Source organism: Acipenser ruthenus, chromosome 9, assembly GCF_902713425.1.
Source record: "Acipenser ruthenus chromosome 9, fAciRut3.2 maternal haplotype, whole genome shotgun sequence".
NCBI lineage: Eukaryota > Metazoa > Chordata > Actinopteri > Acipenseriformes > Acipenseridae > Acipenser > Acipenser ruthenus.
In genome coordinates, this window is record NC_081197.1 from 29586727 (window position 1) to 29606628 (window position 19902).

The window sequence follows — 19902 nt, forward strand, 5'->3', positions numbered from 1 at the left end:
TTCAAAGTCCAGTATATCCTGGTGGAAGCGCTCGCCTTGCTCCTCCGAGTACGCTCCCATGTTATTATTATTATTATTATTATTATTTATTTCTTAGCAGACGCCCTTATCCAGGGCGACTTACAATCACAAGCAAATACAAATACATTCAAGTGTTACAATATAAGTCATACAATAAGAACAAGAAATACAATAATTCTCAAGTGTGACAAACCACAATTCAATAATACAGCAGATAATAGTGAAAGTTACATCAGGATATGATTAAATAGTGATAGTTACATCAGGATATGATTAAGTACAAAATACTACAGATTAAACACTTGGCAGATTACAATATTCTGAAGTACAGGATTAAATGCAGTAAAATAGGGGGCGGATAAGAGCAAAATAAAGCATATTTAAATGAAGGGTGATAGTGTCCCAGGATACAGCAGAGGAGTTCTACAGGTGCTGTTTGAAGAGGTGAGTCTTAAGGAGGCGCCGGAAGGTGGTCAGGGACTGGGCAGTCCTGACATCTGTAGGAAGGTCGTTCCACCACTGCGGAGCAAGGGTGGAGAAGGAGCGGGCTCGGGAGGCAGGGGAGCGTAGCGGAGGTAGAGCCAGTCTTCTAGTGCAGGCGGAGCGGAGAGGTCGAGTGGGGGTGTAGGGAGAGATGAGGGTCTGGAGGTAGCTGGGTGCAGTCTGATCAAGGCATCTGTAGGCTAGTACAAGAGTCTTGAACTGGATGCGAGCGGTGATCGGGAGCCAGTGGAGCGAGCGGAGTAGTGGAGTAGCGTGGGCGAAGCGAGGTAGAGAGAACACCAGGCGAGCAGCAGAGTTCTGGATGAGCTGGAGCGGACGGGTGGTGGACGCAGGGAGGCCAGCCAGGAGGGAGTTGCAGTAGTCTAGGCGGGAGAGTACCAGGGCCTGGACCAGGAGCTGGGTAGCATAGTTGGTGAGGAAGGGTCGGATTCTTCGGATGTTGCTCAGGAAGAATCTGCAAGTGCGTGCCAGAGTGGAGATGTGCTGGGAATAAGAGAGGCAGGGGTCCAGGGTGACTCCAAGGTTCTTAGCTGAGGAGGAGGGAGAGAGTGTTGTAGATTCCAGAGGAACAGAGATAGAGAGATCAGAGGAGGGGGAGGAGGAGGGAAAGAAAAGGAGGTCTGATTTAGAGAGGTTGAGTTTGAGGTGATGCGAGTGCATCCAGGAGGAAATAGCAGACAGACAGGTAGAGATACGGGAGGAGATGGTGGAGTCAGAGGTGGGGAAGGAGAGGAAAATTTGAGCATCATCAGCATAGAAATGGTATGAGAAACCATAGGATGCGATGAGGGGGCCCAGGGAGCGGGTGTAGAGAGAGAACAGGAGAGGACCCAAGACTGACCCTTGGGGGACTCCAGTTAAGAGAGGGTGAGGTGTGGAAGTTGCTCCACGCCAGGTTACCTGGTAAGTGCGGTTGGAGAGGTAGGAGGAGAACCAGGCCAGAGCAGTGCCAGAGATCCCCAGGTCAGCAAGAGATGATAGTAGAATAGAGTGATCAACAGTGTCAAAGGCAGCAGAGAGGTCGAGGAGAATTAGGACAGAGGAGAGAGAGGCAGCTCGGGCACACTTAAGTGAGTTGGTGACAGACAGAAGGGCGGTTTCAGTGGAGTGAGCAGAGCGGAAGCCAGATTGGAGAGGGTCAAGCAGAGAGTGGTTGGACAGGAAAGCAGAGAGCTGACGGTGTACAGTCCGCTCGAGGGTTTTGGAGAGGAAGGGTAGGAGGGAGACAGGACGGTAGCTCTGGAGGGAGGTAGGGTCGAGGGTATGTTTTTTGAGGAGGGGAGTGATAGAGGCTTTTTTGAAGGCAGAGGGGAAGATGCCAGAAAGTAGAGAGGTGTTGAGGAGGGAGGAGATGAAGGGGAGTAGAGCAGGAGCAGCAGCTTGAAAGAGGTGAGTGGGGAGGGGGTCCAAGGCACACGTGGTGGGTTTGTGACCCTGGAGCAGGGAGGAGAGGTCAGAGTCTGAGAGGGGCAAGAAGGTGGAGAGGGAGGGCGAGTTAGTAGGGGATGTAGTGGGTGTAGGGGTTGGAGCAGGAGGGGGTGCGGGGGAGGGAGAGGTGTTAAAGAGTTTGCGGATATCTGAGATTTTAGAAGAGAAGAAGGAGGCAAGGTCGTCAGGGGAGATAGAGGAGGGAGGAGGAGGGGGGGGAGGGTTTAGGAGGGAGGAGAAGGTAGAGAATAGTTTACGTGGGTTGTTAGTGGAGGTTTGGATTACAGATTGGAAATAAGCACATTTAGCAGAGGAGAGAGTAGAGGAGAAGGAGGAGAGAAGAGTGCGGTAAAGGTCTAGGGCAGCAGGGAGTTTGGTTCTCTTCCATTTCTTTTCAGCAGATCGCAGTGTGATTCTTGCCGAGCGGAGCACAGAGGAGAGCCAGGGATGGGGAGGGGAGGGGCGAGCAGGTCGGGAGGTGAGGGGACAGAGGGAGTCGAGGGAGGAGGTGAGTGAGGAGAAGAGGGTGGAGGTAGCAGAGTCTACGGAGAGTTGTGAAAAGGAGTCGATAGGAGGGAGGTGAGAGAGAGCAGTGGAGGCAAGGACAGAGGGGGAGAGAGAGCGGAGGTTACGGCGAGAGGTGACAGTGGGGGTAGGAGGAGCAGGGAGAGGGGGGAGAGACAGAGAAAAAGAGATGAAATAGTGATCAGAGAGGTCCAGGGGGGTGACAGAGAGGTTGGAGGGGCAGCAGGCCCTGGAGAAGGTGAGGTCCAGTTGACGGCCAGCTTTGTGGGTAGGAGGGGACGGAGAGAGACAGAAGTCGAAGGAGTGAAGGAGAGGGAGGAATCCAGCAGAGTGGCTGGGGTTGGAGAGATGGATGTTGAAGTCACCCAACAGGACAGTCGGGGTAGACAGAGAGGGGAGGGAGGAGAGTAGATAGTCGAGTTCATCCAGAAAGTGAGTGAGAGGCCCAGGGGGGCGGTACAGAACAATGAGCAGGAGTTGACAGGGAGAGGTTAGTTGGACTGCATGAAATTCAAAGGTACTGACAGAGAGTGAGATGAGATCGGAGGGGACAGAAAAGAGTAAGGAGGGAGAGAGGAGAAGACCCGTCCCACCTCCCCGTCCAGTGAGACGCGGGGTATGGGACAGGACGTAGAGAGAGGACAGGGCAGCAGGAGTAACAGTGTTATCAGGGGACAGCCAGGTTTCAGTGAGAGCAAGGAAATCGAGCGAGAGGTGGGAGGCAAAGGCAGAGATGAAATCAGCTTTGTTAGCCGAAGAGTGACAGTTCCAGAATGCACCAGAGAGTGTGCGGGAGGGGGGGAGAGGCAGAGAAATGAGGTTAGAGGGGTTGGAGGAGCAACAGCGGAGGGAGGGCAGAGGACGAGGACGGGAGGACAGAACAGGGATGTGAGAGACAGTCATAGCAGGACAAGCAAGACAAAAGGCACAGTAGGAGCAGTGGGGTGGAGGATACAGACCTGACTAGTAGATGGCTTCTTCCAGAGCGCTGTTAGGTTCGGATCTAGTCGAACAGCGTCTCAGCGCAGGCCTCCCCTCGCTGGACTCCCACAGCTAGACTCCCGGCTCTTTTGTTGAGGCTCTTCTGTTGGCTGGCGCTTCGTGCTGGCGCTAAAATAAGCTGCTTGAATAAATGTTGTTACCCCTGCTTGGCAAAAGAACCAACTAAACTGTGTGGAAACCAATCAAATAGCAAAATCAACTGCTAATCAATTTAGCCACTCACCTGGTACTAATCACACACAAACTCAGCCAATTCAAACACCACCTTACAATGTCACCAAATGTAGTAGTTACAATTACAAAAAGCAGGAACTTATCTATCTGCCTCTCTCCCTGGTTCCCTGTAGGTTCCATGTTCTCCTTGAATTTATCAAGATGAGCATCAAGGATATGGACTTTGAGGGACATCCTACAGCCCATTGTGCCGTAGTTCTTCACCAGAGTCTCAATCAGCTCCACACAGTTTTCGGCCTTGTGATTGCCCAGGAAGCCCCGAACCACTGCGACAAAGCTGTTCCAAGCCGCTTTCTCCTTACTAGTGAGCTTCTTGGGGAATTCATTGCACTCCAGGATCTTCTTTATCTGTGGTCCGACGAAGACACCGGCTTTGACCTTTGCCTCAGACAGCTTAGGGAAGAAGTCTTGAAGGTACTTGAAGGCTGCCGACTCCTTATCTAGAGCTCTGACAAATTGTTTCATAAGGCCCAATTTGATGTGCAGTGGTGGCATCAGCACCTTCCGGGGGTCCACCAGTGGCTCCCACTTGACGTTGTTCCTCCCCACAGAGAACTCGGTCCGCTGTGGCCAGTCCCGCCTGTGGTAGTGCGCCTTGGTGTCCCTGCTGTCCCAAAGGCAAAGATAGCAAGGGAACTTGGTAAAACCGCCTTGGAGACCCATCAGGAATGCCACCATTTTGAAGTCTCCTATGACCTTGATGCCATCTCAGAAAAATGCAGATATGTATCCACTTAGGCAGCTGGAACTAAACTGAACTGGTGGGCTTACGGCCCCTGTATTTATACTACTATTTATATTACTGGGAAGTTCTAGAAAGTTACTCCAAGTTTACTCAGCACTGAATCTATCTGGAATGTTCTGGAAAATAGGTACATTTCAAAATATCACTGTACTGGTCACAAAAGCAAAGTTTGTGGGGAATAATAGCCATTTTCTATACTTTTGAGGCATAAGCAATTAGGAAATAACACTTACTACCCAGGAACCAAAAAAAATAAAAAAATTGTTACACGGTGTAATCAATAACATTGAATAGGCACAAATGCAATTCAAGCCCACTGAGTCAAGGAGCATCTCTATAATTAACGGTAAAGTAGTGGATAAGAGGTTCTACATTAATGGTGAGGCAATACCGACAGTGTCTGAGAAGCCAATGAAAAGTCTTTGGAGATGGTATGATGGTGACCTAAAGGACACAGTTTGTGTGGGAGAAGTGAGTGATTACAAGGGTTCAAAAGCATAGACAGCAATGCTTTACCGGTCAAACTTAAACTCTGGTGCTTTTAGTTTGGTCTATTGCCAAGACTTCTATGGCCACTCACTGTGTATGAGGTTTCCTTGACAATAGTAGAGAAGCTGGAAGCGTTAATCAGTTCATACGTCAGTAAATGGTTAAGAGTTCCATGCTGCCTCAGCAGAGTGGAAGGGTATGGTAAAGGAATAATGCAGCTGCCTGTCTCACCTCTAATTGAGGAGTTTAAGTGTGCCAAGGTTCGATTCAAAACGGCATTGGTAGAGTCACATGACGAATGTGTGAGGGAGGCAGCACCTGTGTTGAAAACAGGAAGAAATTGGGCGGCAAAGGAAGCTGTGGAAGATGCAAAGGCTGCCCTTCATATCAGTGATACATGTGGCAAATACAGCATGGAAGAGGAGGCCTTGGTCTCAGTTCAGCTCCTACTACATGGCACAAAGCAGCCCCAGCTCAACGGAGGAAGCTGGTAGTCAACGAGGTGCAAAAGCAGGAGGAGAGGATGAGGTGCATAAAGGCCGTTTCCCAGGCCAAGCAGGGGGAATGAATGCGATGGGAGAGTGTGGAACAACGCAAGATCGGCTGGCAAGACCTATGGACAATGGACAATGGAACAGAGTAGGATCAGTTTCCTCATCAGGTCAACCCGCTCCTTCCCCACCCTTGCTCCGCAGTGGTGGAACGACCTTCCTACAGATGTCAGGACTGCCCAGTCCCTGACCACATTCCGGCGCCTCCTTAAGACTCACCTCTTCAAACAGCACCTGTAGAACTCCTCTGTTGTATCCTGGGACACTATCACCCTTCATTTAAATATGCTTTATTTTGCTCTTATCTGCCCCCTATTTTACTGCATTTAATCCTGTACCTCAGAATATTGTAATCTCCCAAGTGTTTAATCTGTAGTATTTTGTACTTAATCATATCCTGATGTAACTATCACTACTTAATCATATCCTGATGTAACTTTCACTATTATCTGCTGTATTATTGAATTGTGGTTTGTCACACTTGAGAATTATTGTATTTCTTGTTCTTATTGTATGACTTATATTGTAACACTTGAATGTATTTGTATTTGCTTGCGATTGTAAGTCGCCCTGGATAAGGGCGTCTGCTAAGAAATAAATAATAATAATAATAATAATGATGTTCTTCCATCACCACAGAACCTAAACCTCTGGGTAGGAGAGGATCCCTCAAGTCCTTTGCGTTCATCACCTGCAACATTAAGGCACATTTTGACAGGATGTAAGGTGGCTCTTAGCCAAGGACAGTTTACTTGGCGCCATGACCAGGTGCTGTGATGTTTGGCCTAAGCATTGGAAGACAAGCGCAGCATGACCAACAGGTTGCCACCAATACCAGCATTATATGACGCACAAAGAATAACATTCCTCTGTCCAGGGGAGCAACCTCCAAGAAAAGGTATTAAAACCAAAACTCAACTAGGACAACTGGAAGCTGCTAGAGACTGGAAAATGCTAGCAGATGTTGGACAACGGCTTATTTTCCCACCTGAGATTGCCACCACCAACCTTTGACCTGATATTGTCTTGTGGTCTGGATCAACATGCCTTGTTCACCTGGTAGAGTTAACAGTGCCATGGGTGGATGTTGTGGATGAGGCGTATGAAAGGAAGAAACTTCGGTAAGTGGAACAGCGAGGATGGAGAGTCCAGGTTTACCCAGTGGAGGTGGGTTGTCGAGGATTGGTGGCACACTCCACAACACGGTTTCTCAGAGACATCAGATTCAGTGGTCAAGAGTTGAAGAACTTATCTGAAGCAGCAGAGAGGAGCAACAACTGGCTCTAGTTGAGATGTAAAGATTCTGGTTGGGGACCTCAAGCACAATAGAAAGAAAGCAATGTAAGGTAAAGGAAGGTAAGTAAGCTGGGCTTAGCTGAGTGGGGGATGGAGGGGGTGATGCTAGGACGCCAGAATCACTGTCAAACCCTCTTAAGGTGTTGTGGGCTAGTCGATGAAACACCAAGGATGGATGGTGCCCACGTGAAGACACCAGAGAAGTACCCTACTCACTCAGCCTAGACGGTTGTCATGCTGATGCGCTAGGGAAGCCGCACTGTGGTTGATCCCTGGAGCCAGCATCTGGCATTAATACCAGGCAGAAGGATATCTACATCATCAGATGGAAGGAAACACAGATGGATCACATTAGTTAACAGTAAAAGAAGCAATGTCGTAGTTGGTGCTTATCTTGGCGAGAGCTGAGTACAATATCAGCATGAAGTTTTAACACCTACTCTCATGTAATGGAAATCATCTCACTGTAGAACACGCAGATAACAGAGTGATCCAATACAATTACAATTACAATTTTGGTACTCAAGAGTATCTAAAAGCCTGTGTAACAAAACGCTAAAAAAAAAATTCTGCATTAAGAAGCTGCTGCTGCTGCTGTTGCTCAGTGTCGCTTCATAAGTACTGTTCCTCCCAAAAAAAATGTGGAGTTAGGTTAGCAGCGCTTCCAAGAATACATTCTAATTTAACCCAGGGCCATGTGTATTAGTTTCTGAACTGTACTGGTCTCGCATGTGTAGTAATTTCTGAACCGTAGGCTCCTGGTCCCGGGAGCTGTCTACATGCAGCCATCCAGAAAAAGATGTGTAACATTACCTGCAGATCAACTGTGTAGATCAGCACACTTGCAGAGAAACACATCTATGTCAAAACAACTTCTTTACCAGTTTTAGATCTTGTTACTGTTAAGGTATGTGAAATAAATTTGAGGGTTTAGTTCTGCTTCTATTTATGCACATTATTGATTTATGTTTAATTGGCAATGCAGGGACCCATATGCCATTTCCATTGTTTCAAAGTATATAAGAAAGTCTTTGACATGGAGAATTAAGAACAGGTACATTCATACATTTACTAAATATAAAGTGACTGAAACTTGCCATAATACAGTAATGTGATCCACATATGAATATCCGCTTCCTTATCTTTAACCACAGTCTCAATTACTTGACCTTCTATGGGAACTCTGTTTACATTTTTTACAGGGAGGTATGTTTTAAAACCATCTTAAAGCTACAGTAGCAAGATATGGAACTTTACAGCATTATCATCTTTTATCCAGGGTAACTTACAATTGTTATAAAATATCACTGTACAAAGTATCACATGATAAAATAGTACATTACAGAATATCATAATACAGATAAGAGCTTTTATGAAAGTACAATAAGATCAAATTTAAGCAAGAGCAACATAAAGAATACAGTAAATTATAAGTAAGAGCAAGTTTGACTAAGAGCAGTTAAAACGTATAGTAAATATTTGCTTATATGAGTAAAGTCCAGTAAGAACACGTAGTAAGTATGATAAATGTGTGAGAATGATTTCAAATAAGAGCAATTACAAACAACATGAGTACGGTTATCTATAAGAGTAAAATCAAATACAAGATACAGTAAGTAGTTGTAGTTAGGAGCAGTAATTGAGTGTGGCAAGGTATGGAGCAAAGTACTGGTACAATTGGGTGCCATATAGTCCAGTATGGTCGAGAGTTGTGATGTTTACAGATGCTGTCTGAACAGGTATGTCTTGAGGAAGCGCCGGAAGATGGTCAGGGACTGAGCAGTCCTGATATCCGTGGGTAGGTCGTTCCACCACTGAGGGGCAAGGGTAGAGAAGAAGCGGGCTCTGGAGGCAGGGGAGCGGAGGGGGGGTACAGCTAGTCTGCTGGAGATGTCATATCATCTTATGACTTCAGTCTTATGACTTTGAAGATGTTGGAGCTCTGCTACGTTGAAAGAAAATCACCCAGAAGAAACAGCAGAGCTCTAAAACCTGATTTAAAATCAGGATGACCACTTTCTTTTAAATAAAATCTATATTTTTTGTAGATGCGAGACCTCCAGCTAAACCCAACACATGTGGGTGCCCTTGACGAAAGCCCCATTTAAAGAAAACAGCAGAACGTCCACAACTGCTTTATACAAACATACCTACTGCATATATACAGTTTATATTTAGTACACCAAAGAAGGCACTAGCGAAACATTTGACTTTCTTAGAGTTTTACCTTAGTATTCAACAAAACTGAGCATTGTTACCTGTATAAAAGATTGCTATTTAAGATTTTTTTTTAATTGATCTCTCCCTGACCTGCCCCTCAAGATTGTATGTAAGAGACTATTTATAAGTAAGCTTGGGGTTTCAGTTGATTTCCATTACACAAGAGTAGATGTTAAAACTTCATGCTGATTTGAACTCGGCTCTTGCCAAGATAAGCACCAACTAAGACGTAGCTTTACAGTAAACTAATGTGATCCATATGTGTCTCCATCCATTTGCGCTTCCTTCCATATGATGATGTAGATATCCTTCTGTCTGGTGTTGATGGCTGAAGTGTAATGCTGGCTCCAGGGATCAGCTTATTTTGCCTCCCTAGCGCATCAGCACACACAATGGCTGCGATGCTGGCTCCGGGGATCAACCACAGTGCGGTCTCCCTTTGGTCTTGCAGTTTAGAACATAAGAACATAAGAAAGTTTACAAATGAGAGGAGGCCATTCAGCCCATTTTGCTCGTTTGGTTGTTAGTAGCTTACTGATCCCAGAATCTCACCAAGCAGCTTCTTGAAGGATCCCAGGGTGTCAGCTTCAGTTAAAAATATAACTATTATTATTATTATTATTATTATTATTATTATTATTATTATTATTATTATTATTTTTATTATTATTATTATTAGTTCAACCCATCTGCCTGCGGTTTATATATTAGATTGGAATTAGAAAATGTTCATTAACAAATACAATGAAAATGTGCTCTTGTCCTGTTTTTTTAAGACACTATCATTGTGCTAATGTAGTAACTTTCAACAACTGACTTCATTACACTGTGCTTCAGCATTAATTCAAAAAACAATTTTTAGTAATAGATGAGAAACCCTGTGTGGAATTCTCAATTACACTAAGTCCCTTGAATACAAAGAGAAAAAAAACCATCCCATTGTGTTACCCATGCTATTCTTAAGCTATTGCATTGCACAAAAAATTGTTAAACCACTGTGCACTCCCAGAAGATGTGTTAAATGCATTACCTTCATTTTTATCACAGCTGAAGAAATTGGAAATTCAGTAGATTTAATCAACCACACGTTATGTAATCTCGTTCACAAAACAGATTGTATCTGTACAGTACTGTGAATGAAATAAGTAAAAATGAACATTCGATATTATAAGAGGTTAGCCTGTCATTACCCTAGTTCTTATCTCATTTCGTCTGCCTTAACTCTACCAGCAGATGATTTCCCCAAGTTCTACACACCATATATAAGACTTGTATACAGATCTTGTTATTTTAACACAGGCTACAATGTACACGGTCTAATTTAATGACCTGAAAAAAATGCCTGGGTAAAGCAAATTAGCATCTGTTAAATACATTTCTTAAAGCACAGAAGGGCAGTTTTTCTAGTATTATAAAACAAGGTAAATCTCAATGGTAAACAATCAAATAACTGTGTTGCTCCTACATTTTTAGTATAATTCATGGCAGATAACAGTATTATCCAAATTACCAAAGTCAATACAACCCCCTCTAAACACCCACTAAGGTAAAACATTTTTTAGCCTTAACGAGACAGTATCACATCTTTCTAAGTTATAACAATGCTGCATTGTTTCCTATCATCACAGATAACTTGAAATAACATTCAGTAAGTTTTCAAGATTAGGAACAGCTTCAGGAACTCTGATCTATCCTGAAGCATGGTTGCCATGTCTATATCCTTGTTCCCATCCTGGACTTAGCATCTTCGTTCTTTCTAGTTGGGCAGCAGCACGATATACCTCCATAAAAGTCAGTGGATGCACCTGTAATAACTAATGTTTATATCAAATGTGATTAAAGTGAAATTAAATTGCTGCTGTCAATTTATGAAACTAAGTGTCGTTCTCACAGAGTGGCACTATTTGAATGACAGATTCCTTCTAATGAGGTGGGCAGGTAAATCTTGATTCCTGCCATCTTTAGTTTGCAGGTGCAGGCATGCTCTCGCAGCTACTTTCACAAGCCGACATTATTTTTCAGTTGTACTCTTGAGTTTGTGATTTGTATTTGGGTGCACAATCTAATATTACAGAGAGGAAAGGCTATTGGTTAGATATATGCATGAATAGCATACAGTTCATTGATTGCATAGTCAAACGATTACAACAACCATAACATCATTAGCATACATGGTTAATATATTAATATTAAATATGGCTTATCACACAAAGTGTCTACTTTGCATCAGTATTTTCAATACCCGTTTCTCGTTGTAATCGATCATGTCAATATGTATAAAAATTAATTAAACTTTCCATTCAGAACGGAATCCAACATTCCTGTACCTAATTTAGCAAATTAGTTTTACCGTGTTAATTTAGTTTAGGCGTGATGTACCAACCTCAGTTGATTCTATATTCAAATTAGCTCAGAAATGGGGCAATGATCAAATTCTCTGCATTTACGAGGCAACTCCTTTGAGTTGCACATTTCAACAAACAAAATACATTTCTTACACACTCTAAAACAGGAAGTTATATTCTATTCCTAGAACAGTTTATCTACTAACTTGGTAGCATTTACTACAGTTACTTTCTCGAGTCTAAAGTATTTAATATTAGATATGTCGAATACTTATCGATTTCCATATAAAGAAGTCAATCTGTGTTAATGAACACTGCAGCTCTTTGGATCTGAAGTTACAATGAAGACAGTACTTTGCTGTATGCATTGTATTCCGTAGGCTCGCAATAAACAAATAGTTATTTTCAAATGGAGATCAGCTTGTTGATGAACTTGCTTAGTGTGGAAAAACTCTTTGTTTGTGGAGAGGGTGCTCCTGCCTGGAAGTCGCACGGCTGGTTTTGTGATTCTCACTTCCACCCTGTGATTGGTTAGCTTGGTTATTTTGGGCTGTGCCCGAGTCCATGTGGGGCGTTTCTCATTGGTTGTTCTCGTTCAGAGACAGCCCATTGTTCTCAATTGGTCTGTGGTTCTGACCCCTGTCAGCTGTATTTGTAGAGTACTTTCTATCTGTACTGTTTTCTGCCGGCACCAAATTGATTCATTCAGCAATGGTTAGTTTATGACTCCTTTTAAAAGCATTCTTTGTCAGTGGGGGAGTTTGTGACCATAAACCAAGTAGACACAGAGAATGGCTTAGGATCCCCTTTGTATATTTCAATTCTGTTAATTTCATACAAAGAATGATATTATGACCCACTCTGACACTACACTCTTTTGGCTCTTAAGATCCCTGTTGATGACCTTTTAGCTCAGCAAGTCACTTTTGACCTTTTTACATTATGTTATGACTGTGCTATGCCTCTGTGAGTTCTGGATTGCACAGACGATCAATAGAGGCAGCAAACTTTAACTGAAAGCAGGCCTATGGTTTTAATAGTAATGTCAAATCAAATATTCTACTATACAATGAATAAAATCTTGGCAATTACTACTTACCATTACACCTAGGAAATAAATTATAAAATGTATTACTGGTATGATCTTAAAAGACCATATAAAACATAAAAATAAAAGGTTACAAATGAGAGGAGGCCATTTGGCCCATCTTGCTCGCTTGGTTGTTAGTAGCTTATTGATCCCAGAATCTCATCAAGCAGCTTCTTGAAGGATCCCAGGGTGTCAGCTTCAACAACATTACTGAGGAGTTGGTTCCAGACCCTCACAATTCTCTATGTAAAAAAGTGCCTCCTATTTTCTGTTCTGAATACCCCTTTATCGAATCTCCATTTGTGACTCCTGGTCCTAGTTCCTTTTTTCAGGTAAAAAAAGGTCCCCTGGATCGACATTGTCAATACCTTTTAGAATTTTGAATGCTTGAATCAGATTGCCGCGTAGTCCACGAATAGATTCAATTATTTTAGCCTGTCTGCATATAACATGCCTTTTAAACCCGGGATAATTCTGGTCGCTCTTCTTTGCACTCTTTCTACAGCAACAATATCCTTTTTGTAATGAGGTGACCAGAACTGAACACAATATTCTAGATGAGGTCTTACTAATCCATTGTAAAGTTTTAACTTCCCTTGATTTAAATTCAACACTTTTCACAATATATCCGAGCATCTTGTTGGCCTTTTTTATAGCTTCCCCACATTGTCTAGATGAAGACATTTTTGAGTCAACATAAACTCCTAGGTCTTTTTCATAGATTCCTTCTTCAATTTCAGTATCTCCCATATGATATTTATAATGCACATTTTTATTGCCTGCGTGCAGTACCTTACACTTTTCTCTATTAAATGTAATTTGCCATGTGTCTGCCCAGTTCTGAATGCTGTCTAGATCATTTTGAATGACCTTTGCTGCTGCAACAGTGTTTGCCACTCCTCCTATTTTTGTGTCGTCTGCAAATTTAACAAGTTTGCTTACTATACCAGAATCTAAATCATTCATGTAGATTAGGAATAGCAGAGGACCTAATACTGATCCCTGTGGTACACCACTGGTTACCTCGCTCCATTTTGAGGTTTCTCCTCTAATCAGTACTTTCTGTTTTCTACATGTTAACCACTCCTTAATCCATGTACATGCATTTCCTTGAATCCCTACTGCGTTCAGTTTGAGAATTAATCTTTTATGCGGGACTTTGACAAAAGCTTTCTGGAAATCTAAATAAACCATGTTGTATGCTTTGCAATTATCAATTGTCGATGTTGCATCCTCAAAAAAATCAAGCAGGTTAGTTAGACATGATCTCCCTTTCCTAAAACCATGCTGACTGTTTCCCAGGATATTGTTCTCATATAGGTAATTTTCCATTTTGGAACTTATTATAGTTTCCATAAGTTTACATATAATAGAAGTCAGGCTTATTGATCTGTAGTTACCTGGTTCGGTTTTGTCTCCCTTATACAGAATTACTTGTGCATCAAGGGCTAAAGCGCACACAGACATTGCCCCTGCAAATCACATCTTAATTGCATGTTTATGCCATTGCGTGTGTTTTATAAATCCCATCCAAGAATTCAGAACCCTCAGCGCCCATTTTAAAACATGTGCAATCCTCTTATAAATCTGGGCCTCAGAATATAAATTATGTTGCTTGTTTATCATGGTTCTCCATTTGGAACAGGAAATGATATAGTTAAATTATATACTGTAAGTTCAGTAAGAGTTGTTTAAAAAAAAAGATAGAACTAGCCTCCATGATATGATCGCTAGTAGTAATCTATATATATATATATATATAGATTACTACTAGCGATCATAGTAGCAGGGCAGCTTCACAGTTCACGCAAACTGTTTGAAATGTTCAAAAATGAAAATGAAAATTTGAGATGAAGGGGCTAAAAAAAAGCTTCAAAAGGAAGAGTACTCCACTAGTTACCTTGCTCCATTTTGAGGTTTCTCCTCTAATCAGTACTTTCTGTTTTCTACATTTTAACCACTTCTTAATCCATGTGCATGCATTTTCTTGAGTCCCTACTGCATTCAGTTTGAGCATTAATCTTTTATGCAGGACTTTGTCAAAAGCTTTCTGTAAATCTAAATAAACCATGTTATATGCTTTGCAATTATCCATTGTCGATGTTGCATCCTCAAAAGAATCAAGCAAGTTAGTTAGACACGATCTCCCTTTCCTAAAACCATGCTGACTGTCTCCCAGGATGCTGTTACCATGTAGGTAATTTTCCATTTTGGATCGTAGTATAGTTTCCATAAGTTTCCATATAATAGAAGTCAGGCTTATTGGTCTATAGTTACCTGGTTTGGTTTTGTCTCCCTTTTTGTGGATCGGTATTACGCTTGCAATTATCTAGTCTGTCGGTACAACCCCTGTCTCAAGAGACTGTTGCATGATCTTTGTTACCGGTTTGTAAATAGCTTCTTTAATTTCTTTGAGTACTATTGGAAGGATCTCATCCAACCCAGGGGATTTGTTTATTTTAAGTCCTAGTCCCATTAACACTTCTTCCTCTGTTATGTTAAAGTTATTTAAAACTGGATAGGAACAGGTCGACATGAGGTGCATGTTGTCCATATCCTCCTGTGTAAAAACTTAATCATTTAATATATATGCTTTTTTCTCTTCATCTATGGTTTTGCCATTTGTATCTCAGACATTTTACTTCCTCCTTGAATTCTTTTGCTGTTGTAATATTGGAAAAACTTTTTGGAATTGGTTTTAGCCCCCTCGGCAATGTTCATTTCTATCTCTCTCTTGGCCTTTCTAACTTCCTTTTTGACTTGCGCTTGCAGTTTCAAGTACTTTTTCTTTGTACTTTGTTCTTGTTCAGTTTTAAATTCTCTGTAAAGTGCCTTTTTTCTCTGATTATTTTTTTTAATTGATCTATTAAACCATTTTGGCAATTTTGTTTTACATTTTGATTTGTTTATCTTTGGGATGTATTTGTTTTGCGCCTCTAGTACTACATTTTTTAAAAATAGCCATCCTTTCTCTGTGGATGTTTTCTCTATTTTACTCCAATCTACTTCTGTTAGTCTCGTTTCATTCCTTCATAGTTTGCCTTTTTAAAATTGTAAACCTTAGCTTTAGTCATTACTTTTTGGGCTTTAAAAAGCACTTCAAATGAGACCATGTTATGATCTGAGTTTGCCAATGGTTCTCTGACCTCTGTTTCAGTTACTCGGTCTTCGTTATTTGAAAAGACTAAATCAAGGCATGCCTCCCCTCGGTGGCATGTCGGTGCCTTGACAAATTGCGTTAGGCTTCTCCTTTGCTACACGCATTTCTAATGTCATTGTATAACAGATTATTTTGCTTGATATCTGAATTTGGCGGTCTATAGCATGCCCCTATTATTATGCCCTTTGAATTTGTGTCCATTATTCTGACCTATGTTGATTCTGCGTTGATTTCTTCTTCCAGATTTAACATCTGGGCTTCAAGATTACTTTTGATGTATAGTGATACCCCTCTGCCTCTTCTGTCCTGCCTGTCCACATTCTCAGTGATTTGCGTGACAAAGGCTCCTGGAAGGCAGCACAGTGTTGTTGTAAGGGGGTCCAGGCTGCTCATTGAACTTGCTGTGTTTCTCAATATGGAGTCCCCAACAATCATGACCTCCCTTTTTTTTGCTGCCTGGCCAGCACCATTTATGGGGTCCTGGATGTTGTTCCTTTCATTCTCTTGATGCTGGTTTTGATCATCTAAATTTTGAAGTGGGTCAAATTTGTTTGATGTTTTGATTTCTGGTGGTTATGTTTGAATATGTTTCTTTTTTCCCTGTCTCAGCCTAGCTGAACACAGCTGTTTTGACCCTCTTCTATCTCTTTGGTGGCATTCTGTCTGGTAGGGTTGCAAACTTCCAAGAATTTTGGGTGTGCCAGCTCCTCAAACTCCTGTTGCTCTGTTATTTCATGCAGCTCCATTTCTAGCATTCTTACTCGTTGAAGCAAGTCCTGGATCTTGTAGCACTTTACACACACTTGGTTTAGCTCTGCTGGGTTTTCTCAGATTTCCCACATCATGCAGGAGTCACGGATTACTGGCTTGAAGGCCCTGTTATGTAGGTTTTGTACGTTTAAGTTTAGTTTCTGCATCTGTCAACCTGCTTTCAAACTGTAAACTGCTCTGCACTTTTCCACAAAGCACTTCTTCCCACGCAGGCGCTCTCCATGTTGCAGCTGATAATGGATAATCAAATTCTCTGTTTCTTTCTTCCTGAATATGATAGATTGATATGGGCAGATAAACCTGATATAATTAAATTCAATATTAACAAATTAATATGCAAAGTATTGCAATTTGAAACCATTTAAATGGTATGTATGTGTATACTTCATTTTGTATTTTTAACCTTGGCAACAACATCTATTTTAACTTCAAAAACTCAGTCATAAATCTTTTCGATATTGTGTCCAAAATTGAATGCCAGTGGCATGCCTAATAATTGCTTTTAAATCTAAACATTTTAAACATTTTTCTACCTTAAAGAAGTGAGCATTTTAAAATGAATTGTCTTACTGTACCTTGGTTTTCTAATAGGCTAATCGCTGTCAGCAAACAGACAGTGTGGGGAAGCAATTAAAAAGGTAAACAGAATGCTTTGGTACACTGTCACATGTGTATTGAGTAAATCGAATGAGGTTATGAGGAGGTTGTATAATGCACTGGTGAGACCACATCTGGAATACTGTCATCATTTCTGGTCACCCTATTACCAAATGGACATTGTGGCCCTAGAGAAAGTCCAACTAAACTCAACCACACTAATCTCAGGGCTTAAATGAATGACCTACAAAGGTTTATTTAACCTTGGAAAAACAATAATTAGTGGGGAGGGGGGCATTGAAATCTTTAGAATGATTAAAATGACATGACAAAGTTAACTGGATCCCCTATCATTGTGTTGATTTTTTTTTTTGTCCTTTTCTTGTTTTTTTTTTTAATTGGATCTGGCTTCCCCTAGGAGGGGCTCGGTGTCAAGCATCAAATGTTCAATCCCCAAAGAGCAGCTTCCTAAATACTATATCAAAATATGATGATGCTATTCACTTCATTAAAATATCGGTGACATGAGCATGGTTATCAAAGGCTGATATCACTGATGCTTTTAAGATTATGCCTATTCACCCTTCCCAATGGCATCTCTTGGGGGTAATACATATTATTTTGCAGACAGGTTAGGTGTAGGAGTAGCCCCATAATATTTAAATTTTTTCCAAGTTTTCCTGATCTTGGACTTTTTCCCTCCACCCGTTTAGACATAGAACTGAAATCCGCTCTCACTATATTGATGTCCAATCTTCAACACCATTCAAACTGCACCAAACTGTAATAGCAGCAGTTCTATAGGGTCTGAAATGGTCAAAGAAACAGTGTTTCTATCCATTGGGATAAATTATTATAACATTTTTAATGCAACTCAGTTCTGTAAATGACAGACCCAAATAAGGCCATTTGGTAGTGAAGAGGCAATTTTTTTTTTTTTAAGACAGTTAAGAAGTTCTGACAAACCAAGAAAAACTTACTGTTCAATCATTTTCAGTACTGTTTTAGTGCTTGTAAGCCAATGAAATTAGGCAGGTGTTTCAGCATAAAATGTTCAATATGTATTTACTGAGCATTTATTTCATGCAAGTAGCACAATCGCTGCCAATTGCATTTCTTCACAATGCTATAGCTAGAATTCTGACATGCAACTTATTAAAGGGAAGTGCTGAAAAATGTCAAATAATAGCAGGTACTGTTCTTAAAGCTCCATTGTCATGGTCTAACCTTTATAGTGTTGTGCATGCGTTATTTTACAATTATAAACAATTTTACCTTACCTGAAAAAGCTTTTGTGGTGTTTTTCCTTTTTTTCGTTTCCCATTTTTTTCTAAAATGACCAGTAAAGATAGAAGTTCTTCTAATCAAGTTTGTTATACATGTGCTAGTTATTTATTATGAGGTGCATTTTCAAGATCCAGGGTCCTGACCACAGTCAAGGATAAAATGTTAGATATAGGCAAAATACAATATAAAAGATAATGTCTAATCTACACATACGCTAGCCAAAGTGACAGTTATTATAATGTTGTAGCCGTAATAATAATAACAATACACATTTATCATCCATTTACTACATGTTACCTTTCCACCAATCGTACAAAATATAAATTGACCTGTAACTTACCCTATTTTCAATTCACATTTCTCCACCTCCCCAAGCTTGATTTTTTCTTTTTATTAAAACAAAAGGTCCATCATCTCATCCAAATGGACTAATAAATACCATTCAGTACTAATTCTGAGTTGTGGGAGCTTGTCCTGAAAATCTGTATATGGCTTTAAATGGTGGGAAATGAAACAGGCACAGCTACAGATTTTTATATCAAACCAGTCATTCAAAATAACCCTAAAATCCCACTCTCTGACTATTAGATTTTATTGATATAATCATTTGCAAGAACACATTGCTTTGATTTTGTGTGCTAGTTTTTAACCATTTGTTAACACTTTATATTAGTATTGGTTTAAAATCTTAGCATGAACATGTTTACCTTCCACATAATTATTCAGTATATATCTCACCATAATAAGGAGCATTTTGGTGTTTGCTTAGAAGTATAGCTAGCTGGCACATTCCCAGTACAGATTTATGACATGATTAATGGGGGTCTGGGAGCCTGTATTATTTTCTAAGGACGCTGTGTCCCTTGAGCTGTTTCCATTTGTATGATAACCATAATGGTACACTTGATCAAACAAGGCTGAAGGCAGATTCACACTTGCACTAGACAGTTGCTGAATGACACCTGACATTATTTACATAGGAAAGTAACAGGGTCTAAGTAACATGCAAAAACACTGTAGAATGGTTTTATGTTTGTTTTTTTTTCCTCCTGAACAATAAAAGTGTCCTGGTTGCCTATAGGAACCCTATTCACCATTGACAGGTAAAACTATAGGAAACGAGTTTAAGTATACACATGTTTTGACAGATGCCTTCTTCACTTGTCTACTTGACTTTGCTTTTGTAGAATTTTGATCGTCTTTTAATGTTATTGATGACACACAGTTAATTTCTTGTATGACCTCTGCAGATTGAGAGACAAGGGAGATTATAATATGACAGTGAAATTATAATTTGACATTGTGTCAGATTTATGTATAAATATGTCCAGATTAATTGTTCTTCTTATAGATGTTCAATAACATATACTAAATGTGAAACACCTCTAGGAAAAAGTATTTGAGATTAAAATGATCTTAGTTATTATATGCTGTTAACATTAGGCTAAACAGACATCATAAATGTACCCCCATCCCTTGCACATGATATGAAAAAAAGAATGCACACTACCAACAAAATGAAAAGTAGCAGGTGTTCCTTTATTTTTTGTTTAACGTGCAGTCAAATGGTATATCCCAAACATGATACACATGTACACACACACACACACACACACACACACACACAATAGTTCGTC

General features: G+C 40.9%; 1 protein-coding gene across 2 annotated transcripts; it reads right to left on the reverse strand.

The window, feature by feature from the left end:
* Positions 1 to 353: 353 nt before the first annotated feature.
* Positions 354 to 4566, reverse strand: LOC131737907 (uncharacterized). Of its 2 annotated transcripts, none has more exons than XM_059029816.1 (2): positions 3438 to 4566; positions 354 to 1008 (listed from the first exon to the last, which is right to left on the reverse strand). In XM_059029816.1, the coding sequence occupies exon 1, from the start codon at positions 4390 to 4392 to the stop codon at positions 3700 to 3702; it is 693 nt and encodes a 230-aa protein (XP_058885799.1). In that variant the 5' UTR covers positions 4393 to 4566; the 3' UTR covers positions 354 to 1008; positions 3438 to 3699. The 2 variants fall into 2 exon arrangements, with proteins under 2 accessions (XP_058885799.1, XP_058885798.1); XM_059029815.1 differs by having other exon boundaries at positions 354 to 1055.
* Between the last annotated feature and the right edge of the window lie 15336 nt (positions 4567 to 19902).